The 17,623-nt window shown below is 44.9% G+C and overlaps 1 protein-coding gene across 1 annotated transcript in view; it reads left to right on the top strand.

The window, feature by feature from the left end:
- Positions 1-17,623, top strand: part of LOC142576508 (monocarboxylate transporter 12-B-like) — a 70,898-nt gene that overhangs the window by 22,677 nt on the left and 30,598 nt on the right. Inside the window, exon 3 of the mRNA XM_075686661.1 lies at positions 14,129-14,381. Coding sequence (XP_075542776.1) covers positions 14,129-14,381 — 253 coding nt within the window. The remainder of the gene's footprint in view (positions 1-14,128; positions 14,382-17,623) is intronic.

Genomic DNA, 17,623 nt, shown 5'->3' with positions numbered 1-17,623 from the left:
GTCGACAGGCTATGCCAGAATACAACACCAAATCAGGAGGATGAGCTTGCTGTGACATGTAAGGCAGCAATGTTACGAGGTTGCACATGGACGTACGGCTTATATCTAACCACATTTAATGATTCACTACCTCTCTTCCCACAGTGGCACACACCCAATCCCGAAGACTGACGAAACAATAATAGGCAATTCCACAGTGCCTATTGGCAAAAACAGCTTGTCTTCGGAACTGTATTTCCTGGTGATGCGTACGCCGCTGCTGCATTTGTTGAGCGTAACACATAAACGCCAGCCCGTTCTAGTAGAGGCGTGCCATCGCGAGGAAACGCTTTGAGCACACATGTGCCGAAATCAGGTTACTTCTGTTTTTTTTTTATAATATCAACCCATCTCGCGCAATCGAAAATATCGTGGTACGGTGCATGTGCGCGGCGTGAGTATTCGACCAGCGTATCGCATGTATACCAACTCTGGGCTGAGGCAGGTGAGCCACAAATGAAATGTGCCTTTCATTTCCCAGGTTGTCTGACCGCCAGGGCTTTGTAAGTTGTAGCGCATATTTAATTTCATACTGCTGCTGTTCGCATATGAGCAAAAGACTGTGATTTAATTTCATTTATTTCATACAGTGAGCCGTAAACAGGCTCGTGCGTGAGCAGCATGTTAGCAACAAACCGTGTGTAACCGGTGCTCTGGCCGACCGAAAACTGCCAGGTGCGCATATGGTTTTACGTGGAAACGCTCTCGTGCAGACGTGCTCTCGAGCAATCATGCTATGCCATGTGGTGTACTCGCCAGGCCTGTGAAAAAGCTCGGGAAATGTATGCGTGCGGCATTTTTCTAACAGTTAGAGTTTCGGGTTCACGCGCTTATACACAGAGTTTTGATCGCATCATCCAGGGCACGTATTCATACCATATTATTTGTTTGTGAGCTATAATTATTATCTTAACAATGAGAAACACAGTTAAATAGCTCATGATTACGTTTAATTACCAGATTAGATCTATTGTGCTAAAAGATACTGGTGGTTTCTCAAAAAGATGTGGCAGGACAGTTACTTAGTCTTATTTAGATTCTGATGGTTCATTTTTGTCTTTAAATTTACCAAGAAAGGTACAGGAGCAAGACGTATATCAATACCTGACAGAGCTCCCTCTTTCTGTTCTACAAAATAATGTAACATTGAACACATGGGGTCATAAGTGCACAACATGTAGCAGGTTTCTTTTTACTCTTAAAGGGGCCCTGAACCACTTTTTATTGAAGTGGACATATGCATTTGAAGTAAAAATAGGCTATTTCACAAATACTTTGCCGGAAGAAGTACTTCCATGTGTTCAGCAGATGCGGAGTTATTGGCAATGAAAAACGGCCTTCGCAGTGCTTCCGCTCAGTATTGAATGCCTTGCACCGCGAAGGCTGCGGCGAAGCGGGGAGTGCCCGCAACAGTCTGCCTGCTGAACCGCACGGTGGCACGCAGTTCAAGTTTCATTTTTGATGTCCACGTCGACGCCACGACTTCCGCCTTTGGTGTCTACGATGCCCTAAACATAATCCAAACGCGATTGTCCTTAGTGAGCCGCAGTGCGCTTAGCCAGTGAACTCGTGGCGGCAGTTTGATGTCAGAAATTGCCCAATGTCACCTTTCTAAGTAAATGACGAAATAGTGCGTCCGATGACGAAATCGAGTGTCTAGAAGAGGGTGAGGACAGGGCCTTCGGTTGAAAAGGGAGCGTCTGAGAGAAAGGTGAGTGAGCGATCCGCGTGGGAGCTCCACAAAGCGCGTACGACAACAAAACTTGGGTCGCGGGATCGAATCCCTGCCACGGCGGCCGCATTTCGATGGGGGCGAAATGCGAAAACACCCGTGTACTTAGACTTAGGTGCACGTTAAAGAACCTCAGGTGGTCTAAATTTTCGGAGTCCTCCACTACGGCGTGCCTCATAATCAGAAAGTGGTTTTGGCACGTAATACTCCATAATTCTTTAACAAAACTTGGCCGAGGCCTACACAGCAGCGTATGCTGCCCGTGGGCTACGTTAATTCACCAAGCCCGAAGGGTCGTACAGGGCCCTTTTAAATTAGAAGAGGAAAACTAAAATAATTATTTTAAATAATAAAGATTAAAAAGTTAGTCGGTGTACAGGTCATTTTACCTAAGGAGGTAGAGAAAACAAAACGCTACCTAACAACAATCTTAATAAAAAAGAACTTACGTAGGTTGAATGAAATTAACCCACCTAATAAACATGAAACGCAAGCCACGAATTACAGGTGCTGTCTATATAAAGCAAAGAATTTGATGTGCGTTATAAAGAAAGAAAATGAGCTGAACCGGGTACACTAAACGTGATGGTCCTGGTTATTAATATGTACATTAGTTTTTTCCCAAGGACGCGTGGACTGACGTGGCAATTCAATTTTTTGTGTTTATTCGGAAACAACGTTGTTTGGTATGTCCTGAATTGTTTTCCATAACCACTTCGCGTGATTCTCACGTTTTGTTTATGCTTCCTAAACTGGTAAGGTGAATAAATATAGTTGCTACTTGTGCATGATTTTTGCTGAGGCACTAATTGGAGTAACTCGTAATAATATATTTCATTTGTGCCTTATATATCAAGTCCTAAGAATAAACGCCACGTTTTTAGATCCCATGTAATTCCTTCATAGCGTTCCTAGCAGCGCAGTACTCTTGGTTGTAAAACTAATAATTTATCGTGATTTCCGTGAGTTGTCTTTCCCCAAACTAAATTTCCTTAGGAGAATTATGAGTATATTAGTATATTATGGATAGAATTCATTAGTCGTTCTGGGTTCAAGGCGGCTATCTTGTACAGACGATCCATACAGTTTGCATGGTTTGCTGTTAAATTATTTACGTGAGCATGCCAAGATGGGTGCTCTTCAAATAATACAAGAAATATTTTTTATTCCCTCTGATAATACGCTTTCCTTCAAATGCAATTTTTAGCTTGTTAGGAATCCTTGCATGTATTGGAAGAAATACAGTGAATGTAGTGTTTTTTGCGTTAAGCTGCATTTGATTTTCTTTCATTCATCATGCTTGAGAAGACAAGTATTTTTAAATTAATTCCTCGTGTTTGTAATTCCTTCGATGCAAAGACTACATTCGTGTCATCTCTGCACATCATTACTTCAGGAGAATCTGGTGTCTGTACCAAGTCACTCACGTAAATAAAGAATAAAAGGAGCCCTACCAACTATCCTTGTGACATACGTTGCGTTAACAGAAGCTTGAAGCGTGTTACGCTACTTATCAGAAATAATTTGTTAAGATCACCTAGATAATTTTCCATTACTTCTAAGGATGTCCCACATATGCCATACCTTGACATTTCCTTAAGCAATTTTTGACGGTAAAGCACAAGAAACATATATGTTCTGTTTGCAATATTTGTTATTATTGCAGCTTTGATAAATGCCAGAGTTCGCTTCATCGATTTATTCTTCTGAGGGCTACGCTTTCCCTTTCTTAAGAAGTTGTGCTTATCTATAAAATATATAGGTCTACTATGCATGGCGCTTTGTAAAATCTTAAATCTTGTGCGAAGTACTGGCAGAGGACGATAGTTAGTACCCATATTCCTTGTACCAATCTTATAGATTGGTGAGAAAAAAGGGAAAATAAAGTGGATAAAAAAAACAACTTACCGCAGGTGGCATACGAACCCAAGCCTTCGCATTACGCGTAGGATGCTCTTACCAGTTGAGCTACCATGACGCCGTTTTCCCATCTACTTTCTTGAGTATTTGTGCTTGACTACTAGAACTGACCTTGGGTGAATTAGCTAGTGCCACCATTGACAAACCTTGGCAGCGGATGTGGCACATCATTTCTGCCGCAGGCGTTACGCGTACGTGATCCATTTAAGTGACGGCAACTGGTCAATAAACTTGCACATACTGCCTGAAGGTATCAACGTTGCCGGATTCGAGAACCTCTTAATGCAATGAACGAGAAGAAAGAGTGTTAACCGAGGGGCCCGATTTTCTATAATCATAAGAAGCCCAAACAAAAACAACAAGGACAAGAGTTGGCCATTTGACCATTTGCCGACACCGAAGTAGATCACGCACTCGGGGTGCCTGCGGCAGAAATGATGTGCCACATCCGCCGCCAAGATTTGTGAGTGGTGGCAGTGACGGTCTTAATTATTAAATAATTTTAATTTTATCTTCAGTACTACGGCACATACAAAGGACGGGCAATGGGTCATGAAGAGGCCCATACATTTGAGTGAGTGAGAGAAGGCGAGGCCAACCGCGATTGTCGGTATGAGCAGGAGTGTGTGCCGGTTAACTCGAGTACGAATGAAAGTCACTGGCAGTAAACTGAAGTCGGCGTGTGGTATGTATAACGTCAGTTACTGCTGGCTAATGTGTGTGCATGCGAGTTAGGTGGGAGTGTGAGCGTGAGTGGGTGGCGCAGGTAAGAGATTGTGAACGCGGGTGAGTGTTGGTGAAGATAAGCAGGCACGAGTATGGGAAAGTGAGGGAGTACCTAGGAGTGTGAGTTACCTCCAGCCTGAGTGAGTGATGAGCCTGCCAAAATATTGGTGAGCGAGTATGAGCGAGTGTGCGCCTATTCTACCGACATGTGCTGCTTTGTGCGCAAGTGTTTGTGAAGAGACGACGTGTCTTTGCTCTCATAAGCACGTACCATAAAACCCTAACACAGCACATAAATTTGTATTCCCAATGTCCCTCGCAACGCATGACGTCGCGCACCTGTTTTTTTATACACCCGAGGCAGCTGCAGCCAGCACTGACGTAGTCGGCAGAAGCTTATCTACCATCTTTTTTTTTCTGTGACTGGCTTGGGGAAACGTATTTCTGAGTAGAACTGCCACAGGTGCAGCCAAACTGAGTTTCTACTTCGCCGTTCACTCTCGCCCTAGCGAATAAAATTTGCGTCGCACAGTGCGCGGGCTTACCGACTCATAAATTGACTGAGCGCAGCCTATCTTTATGACCATACTGCCACCTGAAAAAAAAAGTGCTTTGCTTTTTGTATCGTAGCTTTCATTTTTAACTATAGTCAATTGAATTATGGGGTTTTACGTGCCAAAACCACTTTCTGATTATGAGGCACATCGTAGTGGAGGACTTAGGAAATTTCGACCACCTGGGGTTCCTTAACGTGCACCTAAATCTAAGCACACGGGCGTTTTCACATTTCGCCCCCACCGAAATGCGGCCGCCGCGGCCGGGATTCTATCCCGCGACCTCGTGCTCAGCAGCCCAACACCATAGCCACTGAGCAACCACGGCGGGTGGCTATAGTCACAATAGCTGTATGTATTATTGAGCCAAACGTGCATTTTGAACGCCTATATGTAATGCGTGTGTGCACGTTCTGTATCTTTCTTTGTAATATTTCTTTTAATATCTCACAACTCACTCAGATTAAGCCAACCCGGCCGCATTCCACGATCTCAGCATCCCACTCCGTTTACCATTAAACTGTTTGTCTCTCTAAAATAGAATGCTGCAGCTGTGGTAGCGAAGCACATTAATTTTATGACGAAGAGTGCAAAAGGCTGTTTGGTTCAAAATATTTGAGCAGCAGTGCGATAAGAAACAAATTGTCCCATGAATAGGAAAACAGTACGGCTGTCAGTTAAATTTTGCTCGTCGAATCGCGTAACATTTATGTGTGCGCTTATTGGTTCTCACGTTAATTGTGCAGGCGATAGGACTAAGCAGTACGGTCACCAGTTTGTGACTTGCAGTTAACAGCTCGTTTGTTCTAGTCGACTCTCCTTCTACAATGTGTACCGCGTTCGGTAAGGAACGGTTCACTGCTGTGTACAAAGAACGGTTCATTGCTGTGTACCATGAACGGTACGAGCCCTCGGCCCATTCCCGCTCGAATTACTATATATCGAAATACGCGCGCGGCGCCTGGCGACGACTGCTGGGTTCGCAATATTTCTGATATTGCTCCCAAAAGCAAGCGTAGCCATAAATACGTGCAGAATTGCGCTTATTGGTTTCTGGATCGACAGCACTGAGAAATACCTTTGTTCAACTTAGTGTGCGCTTACGTCAGGTAGGCACTTAGTATGTCAAGTGCTACATATACTTTGCTACTAAAGTACCATAGTTTTCTACAATGGAAATTGTGGTGAACGCATCGATTTGTTTATTCTTCGTGATTGTGACTTGAAATGTTCGGGAAGCTTTGTTTACGGTGCTTTTCCTTCCTTCATCGGCTTAAATTTTGCAGCAATAGTTTTTTAAATGCACACTGCAATGAGACCCAGCGCGCACGCAGACGTATTGCAAATTTTCGCACTTATAGGGCAATATTTATTTCAAATTCAACAATATATAAATTCACAAAGTAGATTGGCGCAAGACGAGCAAGCTTTAAGAAAATTCATCTACTAGCCAAAATTCACAAGCTCGATGAAAAGCCATGCTTACAGCTTCTGTAGACATTAGAGCCAGTATGGTTTGCAGCAAACTTCGCGAAGATGCCCATGCACCAAGTGAAGTGATTAATGGGCGTAGTTATCAGGTCGCGCGCGCTATAATACAGCCCTGCGCTGCAGTCACACACTGCCGTTAAGCCGAGCGAACACCTGGGAAATACAAACGGGCTTACGCACATCTGAGCTTGTTAAAAGCTATGTCCGCGATGTACATGTAAAATGGGCCGAGCATGCTCCTCGGCCCACTATGTTAGGTCAGGCAGCCACCGCCAGGCGACACCCCTTTACGCCAGTGTACTGCATGAGCCAGTTATTAAAACTAAGAAAATTCCATTTGGGTGCCATGAAAGGAGGATGAACCTCATCTATAAGGGAAAAGGCGAGGAAGATTAGACGAGCTCGTACAGGTCAGTTGCAGCAACATCGGTGACGAATGCAATGGGAATGCAAGACGCAAAATGAGAAATGTCGCAGGGGGTGGAGAAAAACGATATACTGAAGTAACTACCTCTTGGGTTCAGACCAGGCAGTTTCTTAGAGTATATATTTGTACTAATGTAGTGTAGATTTCAATAGCTCAGCATAGACCTTCATCGGTAGCTTTTATACATAAGGGAGCTTACGACAACGTAGACAAGGAATCACTACGGGATATTCTGAAGCGCGAATGCACAGACCACAATTTCGTGGAAGTGTTGAGGGAAATAGTTAGGGATAAGTGAATGCAAATCGTATGGGATGACCGCGAATGCTATGAAGTTATGGAAATACACCTATGATTGAAGCAGGCATTGCCTCTCTCTCCACTGTTATTTACGCTCTGTATTAAGGGCATATAAGGATGACTGGAAAGCAGTGAATTTGGTTTGATGAACCACACACGCGGAATGCACAGCATGTACCACACAAGGTCGCTGGGCTGATGTATGCGGACGATATAGTTCCACGATCGGACAATGCCAGGATGTTACAGAGATTTGCAACTATAAGTAGCAAAGCAGTGACTAACACAGTCTTCAAGTTTAACACAGAGAAATCAGGAATTATGATATTTAAGAAGGATACAAATGATGACGATGTAACACTTCAACGGGAAGTCATACTCATCGTCCAGCAACATAAATACCTGGTTGAATGGATAAACAAAAAAAAACGCCTACACAAGTGCCCACCAACATAATCTAAATACGAAAATGAAGTGGAATTCAGAAATAATAAAACGTACAGCACTTTGAGACTACAATAAATATGAGGTGGTGCAAGCAATCCTGAAAGGAGTAATGGTAATAGCACTAACTTTAGCAAATGTAATTGTGTGCTATATATAGAAAATCTTGTCGGGGTTGGAGAATAAACAAAGGTAGGTTGTACGAGTGTCTTTGGGGCCCAAGGCAGAACCTCACCCGCCGTGGTTGATCAGTGGCTATGGTGTTGGGCTTCTGAGCACGATGTCGCGGGATCGAATCCTTGCCGCGGCGGCCACATTTCGATGGGAGCGAAATGCGAAAAAACCCGTGTACTTAGATTTAGCTGCATGTTGAAGAACCCCAGGTGGTCGAAATTTCCGGAGTCCTCCACTACGGCGTGCCTCATAATCAGAAAGTGGTTTTGGCACGTTAAACCCCATAATTTAATTTTTAGTAAAGGCAGAACCTTAGATTGGGCAGTGCAAGGTGACATGGGTAGGGCTTTCTTTGAAGTCAGAGAAATGGAGAGGAGGATTAGATTTCAGAGAAGACTAGGAAACACGGGTTGAAAAAAAATGGCTGGCTTATGTGCGCAAGCATGTGTATCTCAAAAATGTGGATCCGGAACGGAGGAATATGTCAAGACAGATGGCGACCAATTACATGTTCACCGAGAGTGTAAAATAGACAAACAGGTGTTATAAAAAGAAAGTGACAGAAATAGAGACGGTAAACTTGATGTAGAGAACCGAAACAAACAAAAAAATCATCAACAAGGTTAGAGTTACGACAGAAAAGAAATCAGGAGATAATGTCTTTATTACAACACAAAGGGGGTCTGCTTGCTATTGCAGCCTAAAGCTGGTTGCCTATTGACAAAACATACCGGAGCAAGTATGTGACAGAAGATGAGTCATGTGCGTGCTGCAAGAAGAGCCCTGAAACGGCTCGGTACATTCTAATAGACTGGCGATGTATTAAACTAACGACACTAGGGGGTGCCCACCTTGAAGAAGCGTTAGGATTTTAAGATTGTGGAAGAAATGACTAGTCCGCAGTCTGGATAACCAAGAGACGATTCGAGTATTGATAAAAAAAAGAAACAAAACAGGGAAGATATTGATAGAACCGGAGTCATTCCAAGCGTAGGTAATGGTACAATATAGTGAGAGTTCTAAATACGCAATTTAAGATGGAAATTACATACGAAAAATGCTAGATACCCATATATTTAGTAAAGCCTGTTTAAATAAACCATGCCAAGTGACTACTTGTCCCCACCCAGATTTAGAGAGGCTCATCAGAGGAAAAGCATCATCATCATCCTGTACCGCTGGACACTGTGCACAGTAGTGTACCGCACTCTATACTTGTCCAAGGGAGCGGGCGCGTGGTGTGCTAAATAGAGCGTTTCAGTCATGGGCCGGTCACTCAAGACAAATATGCTTTGAGCCTGTGTTCCCAATTGTGCTAGTAGCCACTACTCGCTTTTTGTTTAGTAAGGTATGTTTTCTGCATTAAGTGATATAGCCAGGTCTGCAGTCGCCAGCTGCAAAATGAAGCCGTGCCTTATCGCCTTGCGCGGGCCATCGGTCGGCGCTGTAGCTGTCCTCGATGTATACATACAGCAGTGCGACTGGTAGTCTGCAAGTGTACGGCATCGATTGCTCAAAATAAAACGTTCTGCAGCAAGCGACTTGCGCTGGAAGGAGCAGAAGGACGCGACCGTACACCACTAGGCGTGTGTGACGGGGACTTCAAATAGGGCGAACACGTCATTGACTTTGCGAATGACCCTGTAAAGAAGAACTCAATGAAAAACCTGTGTTACAAGGCTTCACCATTCATAGGGACGATTGCACAGCGGGAGTCAAACGTTGCTCGACCCTATAAAACGTCGTTTTCCCGAGGAGCTTGTAACCGTACCCAGCAAAAGCGCACGTCACTATGTTTTTCGATGGATTAGTACATGTTGCAAATATGTACTATACTGCGTGCTTTGGCTGTGTAAGTTTTCAGCGTTTCCTCAAAGATCGTGGTCTATGAACTTTCAACACCGACGGCGCGTGTGTCTCTAGTTCTAGGAAGGACTACTTCGAGCAAATGAGGGGGCAAAGCCACGTTAAAAGTTTCAGTAGAACCAGATATTCTACTGTTTAATTAATATTAGAAGGTAAGAAACGGCGATGGTGATGCACGTATGAAAAATATAATTGTATATTAAATTTAAGACTGTAGTATGGAATGATAGTTTCCTACGAGTCTCTTGGTTCGGCAAGTGCATTCGTTACCCATTAATTCTGGCGCACTTTCTCTACAGAATATCCGGCATGAAGAAAAAAAAAGAAAACCTCCCTTGTTAGTACAGCGCCCGCTTCCAATTGGTGTGCTCGCGTGTGTTTATCAATGACTCGCTATAAAGAAATTTTCATGAGGAGATATCAGCTGTGCTAGTGGAAAAGTTTAACCACGAACTGCATGCTAAAGCCAGCTTATACACTGTCACTCTTGTATTTGTATTTTAGGGCTTCTACTGCGTGATACATGCGTGCTCACACGATGCATAAATTCAATGTATAACTGGCGCATTAGCAGAAAGCCGATACTGTAGCTTGTAGCGCCGCCAAGGCTTTGAATGTATTGTGATTCGGAATGATGCGTTGAATGTTACACTGAGCTCCAAACCTTAAGACAGTGTGATACACGCTTTCCTTTGGGTTCTCATCAACATCAATTGACGGCTCTGGTAAACTTATTAACCATTGCGACTCAATACCTTTCACGTGAATCTGGCGAATCTTTGCTATCCCACCACACTAATGGTGTAATGACCGAGCATCACCCGTTGCTGTGGGAGGCATACGAGTGCTGCCGTCTGGTGGTACTTGTAAAATGGGCACATGCACACTGTTGAGCCCACCAGGATCGGCAGGTCCTCAACGACGGATGACTAGAAAGAAAGAGATCTGAGCGATGAAATGAAAATAACCGGCATAAATTTATTCATTGAAGCTCATAGGGCTGCCCTACGAGTTCAGCAGAGCCACGAAATCTATTGACCGACGCCCCTGGTAGGTCAATGGCAGAGTAACTTCCTTGCTTTGGAAGGTCAGCACAATATGGTGGCTGAGTAAAGCATAGGATGCACGGTTATGAAGGTTTATGTATGGACTCAACCAGAGGACTTTGGCTAATGTCAGAGTAGCTGCAACATTATCAGCGGGCAAGGCGCTTGCTATATATTCTGCTGTGCCTGCTGCGGGTATATTGAGACGCCAAGTCTAAGTGATGAACAAAGTTATCAATTGTGAGGGCTATGAAAGAACCGCCGCAACTCCATAAAACGTATCTCTCTAATGTGCTTCAATAGACACAGATAAAGGTTAACGACATATGAAGAGGTCAATTCGGTGACAGCTTGACTTGCCAGCCAGGTGAGATGACTGAGAAAAAAAACCACACACGCATTATTACATTCAGGAGCATGTATACAGTCACATAAATTTCATGCAGAGCCTCATTCAGGCCTGTACATCACATAGGCGTTGTGGTGCCTTAGTGGGGCATTCGACGGAGCTAAGACACTGTCATGGCCCCGGAACTACCCACAGCTTAAGCCGCGTGTTGTGCTGCGTGTTTAGAGAATTTGACGAGGTAGCAGTTGGAGGTTGTAAAGTATCTGCAAATACAAGTTAAACAGTAAGTTCTCGGAAACACAGTATGTGGGACACGACAGCGTCCTTCATAAATGCAGCGTAGCCTTGAGTGTGACGCAGATTGCCAACACGTGCCACATAATCCTTTCCACCCTCACTGCAACTTCCATAGGGCACGTGGTCATAACAGACCTTTGGCACATTCGCTTTGATGTTAATAACACGAGATGCTATTCACTTAACGAGATCGATTCGTTTCTGAGTCGGTAGTGGGAAAGTAGTTACGGTTTCCATTGTGGAGTAGTTCATGGTACGAACGAGGATTTCATCTATGAAGTGAATTAAGGTCTTTTAAAGACCGTAGATACCCTGTGCACGTGTAATGATCTCAGAGTTAGATTTCAATTGGATGGCTACGGGAAATTCTCTCAATTTGCCCTGCTCACTCTTCTGTGCCTGTGCTTTACCAAAGCGGGAGCGTGTTCTGGTATGCAAGCACATAATTTTTAACACCCGGGTATTGCTTGCATTCATTTTAGATAATAAAAAACAATGTTTATATTTCGATATCTAAGGTTGTCGCTGTGTCCCTTATGTTTAATACTTGTTTCCTGCAGTTACAACTAATTACTGGTTAGTGTTTTCAAAGTCATAAATGGTGCTTTTCAATGCCTTTCTAAATGTTCGTTTGCATTGTATGTTAAATGTCGCACACCAGTACGAAAACAACATCGAATACAGGAGTACTCCGACGGCGGCATTTAATTTCAGGTAATTATTATTTTACATACCGCACTTTAAGAATGGAGAAACCCAAAGACCCGATCGTAAATAAATAAAAATTTTTAAAATCCTCCAAAAAGTTGTTTCAGGCGAGAAGCTACGGCAGCTAACCGAAACAATCGAAAGCCTATTTCAGTCACAACTTCCGCAACTGTGAGTCAACAGCCTTTTAACAATTTAGAGCGCTCCACATACAAGTCAAATAGGACACATTTGACACCTTTCTTCATGAACTCAGCGTGCCATAGTTGAAAGACCGTGCATATCTCCATTTGTTTTCTACTTTTCGCGAATCTGCTCTACTTGCGTTTTGCACTGTCGAATCCTGGCTCATCGAATACTCTTCGGTGTCATGTAGGCAACACTGGAGATTATGTTTTCGCCGGTTTTCTTTGTGCAAGGTAGCGTGATGCTTTCTTTTGCAAAAAAAATATGTAAGTCCTGTATTAGTTCGTGTCCTTCGGTTAGACCATGATTTTAGCTATAAGTATATGACTTTTCATTTGTTAATTAGTTCGCGAACCACGCAGGTGAGCAAAGTCCATAAGCGATCGGTGTGTGTTTAGTTAAAGCGAGTAACATTGTGAAATAAGAACTAAAACGCTATACGCAGGCGTTATTTTAGCTGTACCAAATTTTTGAACGATTGCCAGTGTCAGATGGCACAATTCTAACTCTTAATCTAAATTACACAATCAGGCGGCAATTACATCGAGAAATCTGCATGTTCCATTTATTGATTAACGTAATTACGCTAGTTAACTTTTAATCGATTACTTTACGCTACATATTTCAATCTACGAATTATAGCCGCTGACTTCACATGGCGTATCCACTTGGAACGAATTCTGTGGACAGAACCAGTTTCTCAGAACTGGTGCTACCCAGAGAATTCGTTCCAAGTGGATGCGCCGTGCGAACTCAGCGGCTGTAATTCGTGGGATGAGATATACGGCGTAAAGTAAACAATTAAAAAGTTAATCAGTGTAGTTACAATAGTTATTCAATTGAACATTTTGATGTCTCTTAGAAGTAATGGCCGCCTCACCGAGTAATTTCGATCTAGGGCTAGAATTGTGCTCTCTGCATAGGCAATCTTCATAAAAATTGGCACAGCAAGAAAAGAACAGTGTATATATGAAGCACTAACACACTTTGAAATGATTGCTCATGTCGAAGATGTCGGCGTCTTACGTGCCAGCGGCGATTTCCTTCCGCTGATAACTCTGCAAGAAACAGCAAGAAAATAACAAATTATGCGATTTTAAAAACTTTAATCCAGAAACACACTCAACGGAACCTATACGAACCACAAAAATGTCCAGACGAAATAAACACTTGAAGCACTTTTACAAGCCCTTCTTTTCCCAACTACGCCCTCTCGATGCATGTTGCTGATTGGAGAACAAGCTGAAATTTGTTCCGTTCGACAGGGACAAACTGTTAGGCTAGTTTGTCTTGCAAAGGTCTTATGGAACTTTGCGCAAAAAAGACATAAAATGTCACCGCTTTCTTGTGCGGTGCTAATTTCCCTCATCGCTTAACATACACGAAACGCAAGGAAAACTCACTAACGTAAGGTCGCGGTATGCTTTATATGTTTTCAGTAAGCAATGAAGCAAAGTAGCCTGTTGCATTGCAGCAGCTTCTTTAAATTGAAGCCGACAAAACGTAACCGATAGTATATCTGGCCAAATTGTGTCACTGCTAATTATAAAATGTTTTTGACAAGCGCTAAAACTAAACATAAGGCACCAATGCGTTGCATCAAGCTTTGCGTTGTCCGAGAGTTGGGCCCGGGGTTACAGACTGAAGCCCATAGAGCGCTGCTGAAATCTTCACTTCCGCAATGGACCTTCACCGAAAATAAGTTACTCCTATCTTTCAGATATCTCTCTTCTCTTTGTCGTATGCAACATTACACCGTAATCTGTGTCACCCCGCCATGAATGTCCCTCCTGTAGGTCTCGATTACTCAGGTGGTATTTTGAGCGCCGGTGCGTCCCTGTATTCTTTCCCGCCATTGATTCACCACAGGCCCCAGGAGGCGGAGAAGGAGGAGGAGAAGGAGGGGCTGATGTTGGCGTCGATGCTTCTGAGGACGGTGAGGCGACGGAACTTCGGTCAAACTGGCACGTGATCCTAATAGCATCCCTTATGGACTTTGGCCAATCGGCTGCCTTCCGGTCATCGGGATTCATCTATGTGGCACTGATGGACCACTTCCAGGTCGACCACGGGACGGCATCATGGCCCGTCAGTGTCCTTGGCACTATCGTCGACGCAGGCGGTATGTACTTTGAGTGATTACCGCACGGGAAATACTCCTTCTTAGAAGCCCTTGTACATTCTGATTGTGCCGTCAATATGTCCCTTTTCCTAAATCAAATTTGGGTAGATCCGGGAAATGCACACTTTGGTAAACCTGTCACTGAAAACTCACGGTGTCAATTTTTGGCTTATCAGTAAATGTGCTTCTCGTGGTCTTCTAAATGTTGCTCGTGATTGCAAGAAACTAGTGACAATTTAACGAGACTTTCAGCTGCGATTTGGGGACTTAGATTAGACATCATAAAAGAATAGAATTCAGTGCCCGAGAGCGAGCCGTCTCTAGGCTGTTGACGCTAAATGTGTAAGCATGGTCTCACTTGTTGTAGCCATTTCTTCAATGTTTTCTTTACCACAGTTTCGATGTCCACTCGCGCCTATAAAATCTACCTATAATAACAGGAGGGAAGGTTGCTATGTAAAAAGCAGTATAAATGAAGTGAAAATATGGCATATGAGAAATATGGGACGACGGCAGCTCATCGGCACATGCGCCAACCTCGATCGCAAGGAGCGAGCTGAATTTGCAATTCAGGTGAGAGTACAGAGGTCGTACGAAAGCGTCGCAATGTTTGTCGAAGGTATGTGCCGACTTTTCCGACGCGTGGATCCGTTCATGCCGGAAGAAAAGAAGCACAGGAACTTGATGCGTGGTGCCAAGCAAGAGTTATTCGGTGCCCTAATACAAAACCGACGAAAGACCGTTGCAGAGTTTCTCGCCGAAGCAGTATCAATGGAAAAGGCACTGCAGCAGCGAACAAGGCAGTACAACCGCGACGTGTCGACCCTATCGCGTGACTCTCTCGCTATACCCCTGGACAATAGAGACGCCTTGCGGCAGCTCATTAGACTTATCGTTCGAGAAGAGCTCCAAAAGCTTCAGGTGGCTCCAGCATCGGTACAACGACTCGCTCTGGCTGAGGTCGTCCGGGAGGTAAACAGGCAGGCAGTCCAAGTCCCAGAGCGAAGCGAGACACCACAGCACGAGGTACGGCAGCCATAACCTCGCATGTCGTAACCGGAAGCTGCGTTAAGTTGTTCCCGATTTTTCGCGATGTGAGCGACGTCCCGGACTTTCATAGTGTGCGCGCCGTTGAGCCAGCAACTGGCGACTGCAGGCCTCGCCGTACACCATTCATGGTTGAAACACGACCACCCCGCAAAGCGACGTATGGCGCACCGCAGACCGGAGGCCCTTGTGTTTTCATTGCGGTGAAGCCGATGATCTCTACAGGGCGTGTCCTTACCGCCGAGCTGCGCTCCATGGATTTTCAGTGAATGCGCCGTGCCCGCGCTATGGTGAACGCCCCCTGCAGATTGAAGCATACCTCGCGGACCCCAGTACCTTGTTTTCCCCACGATTCCGTGAACCCCGGATACCGTCACCCGCTCGAAACAGGTCTTGCAGGCACCTATTCACGCCTAGAGCAACGACGCGTCGCTCACTCAGCCCAGCCTCCCGGGAAAACTCAGTCCAGCGACCTGCCGAGGTGAGGTCGCTGACGTCGAACACTGAAGATCCTCCACTATGACGACCACGATATGACGTAATTGAGACGCAGAGAAAGCAGTGTAGTTCCGTGTCAGTATCCTGCAACATACCAGTTACAATAGATGACCACGAAGTCACGGCGTTAATCGACATGGGTGCGGACACGTCTGTTATGAGCCAGAATCTCGCGCGTATACTGAACAAAGTTTCGGCGCAATGGACCGGAACTCAGATTGATACTGCAGGAGGGCATCTCATAACTCCAATGGGTCGGTGCACGGCACGAGTCAACATTCGGGGCTTCACGTACATCGGCGACTTCGTCATTGCTTCTGAATGTTCAAAGGACCTTACAATGGGCATGGATTTCTTTCAGGCGAACGGTGCCATCATCGACCTGCAAGAGTCTAGAGTCAGCTTCGCTACTACGCAAGCCATAGCGTACAGTAATAACAACGACCGTGACGTCGGGCTTTGCGTAGCTGACGATCACGTCACGTTGCCACCCAAGAGCAGCGTGCTTATCCTTATCCGATGCGACATAGAGTACGCCGCCGAAGAAATTGCTCAGGCAAACATGCCCTTGCTTCTTGAGTGCCACATTTGTACAGCCAGAGGGCTTCTTCCGGTGCGAAACAAATGTTCGGTCGTTTTGCTAACTTTAGCAAGGACTATCGGCATGTACCGCGAGGAACGCCAGTCGCATTTCTTCACGAAATCACTGATGTTACTGACATTGACACATTGGAAACCGCATCGTCTCAGCAATCTGAGTTACCTAGCCTAAAAGAACGGATAAACGTTAACGGCGCTCTGGCAGACCATCAGAAAGGCCGTCTACTAAGCCTCGTGAATGAATTTGCGGACTGTTTTTCAACGTCATCCAAAGTTCGGCGCACGTCCATCACAAAGCACGGCATTATTACGGACAATTCCGTGCGTCCTGTTCGTCAGCATCCTTACAGAGTGTCTTCAGTGGAAAGGGAAGTGATCAAGCATTAGATGAAAGAGATGCTCCAAGACGACGTGATTCTGCCGTCCACCAGCACCTGGGCCTCCCCTGTAGTGTTAGAAAGATGACACACTACGCTTCTGTGTAGATTACAGAAAATTGAACCGTGTCACCAAGCGCGATGTTTATCCATTGCCACGCATCGACGACACACTGGATCGTCTACAGCATGCCAAGTTTTTTTCTTCGTTGGATCTTAAATCAGGGATTAGGCAAATCGAAGTTGATGAACAGGATCGTGAAAAAAACAGCGTTTGTGACTCCAGACGGGCTTTATGAGTTCAAGGTTCTCTCCTTCGGTCTCTGTTCCGCACCTTCCACCTTTCATCGGATGATGGATGCCGTGCTTGCTGAACTCAAATGGCAAACCTGCCTAGTCTACTTAGACGACGTAGGCGTGTTCTCGAGCACGTTTGACATCTTGCACGACTCGAGAGTGTGCTCGCTGCGATCCATACTGCCGGCCTCACCATCAAGCCTGAAAAATGCTACTTCGGGTTCCAAGAGCTCAAATTTCTTGGCCATGTCGTTGGTCCTCAAGGCGCCCGACCAGACCCCGACAAGTTAGCTGCCGTCGCCGAGTTTTCACCGCCCACAGAAAAGAAGGCTGTCCAACGCTTTCTTGGTTTGTGCAGATATTATAGGCGCTTCATCGAGGGACTCTCGAGAATCGCTGAGCCTCTAACACCGCTTACACGGG

The sequence above is a fragment of the Dermacentor variabilis genome, chromosome 3, assembly GCF_050947875.1.
Source record: "Dermacentor variabilis isolate Ectoservices chromosome 3, ASM5094787v1, whole genome shotgun sequence".
In the NCBI taxonomy this organism is placed as follows: Eukaryota; Metazoa; Arthropoda; class Arachnida; order Ixodida; family Ixodidae; genus Dermacentor; species Dermacentor variabilis.
This window is presented reverse-complemented; position numbering and strand designations above follow the sequence as displayed.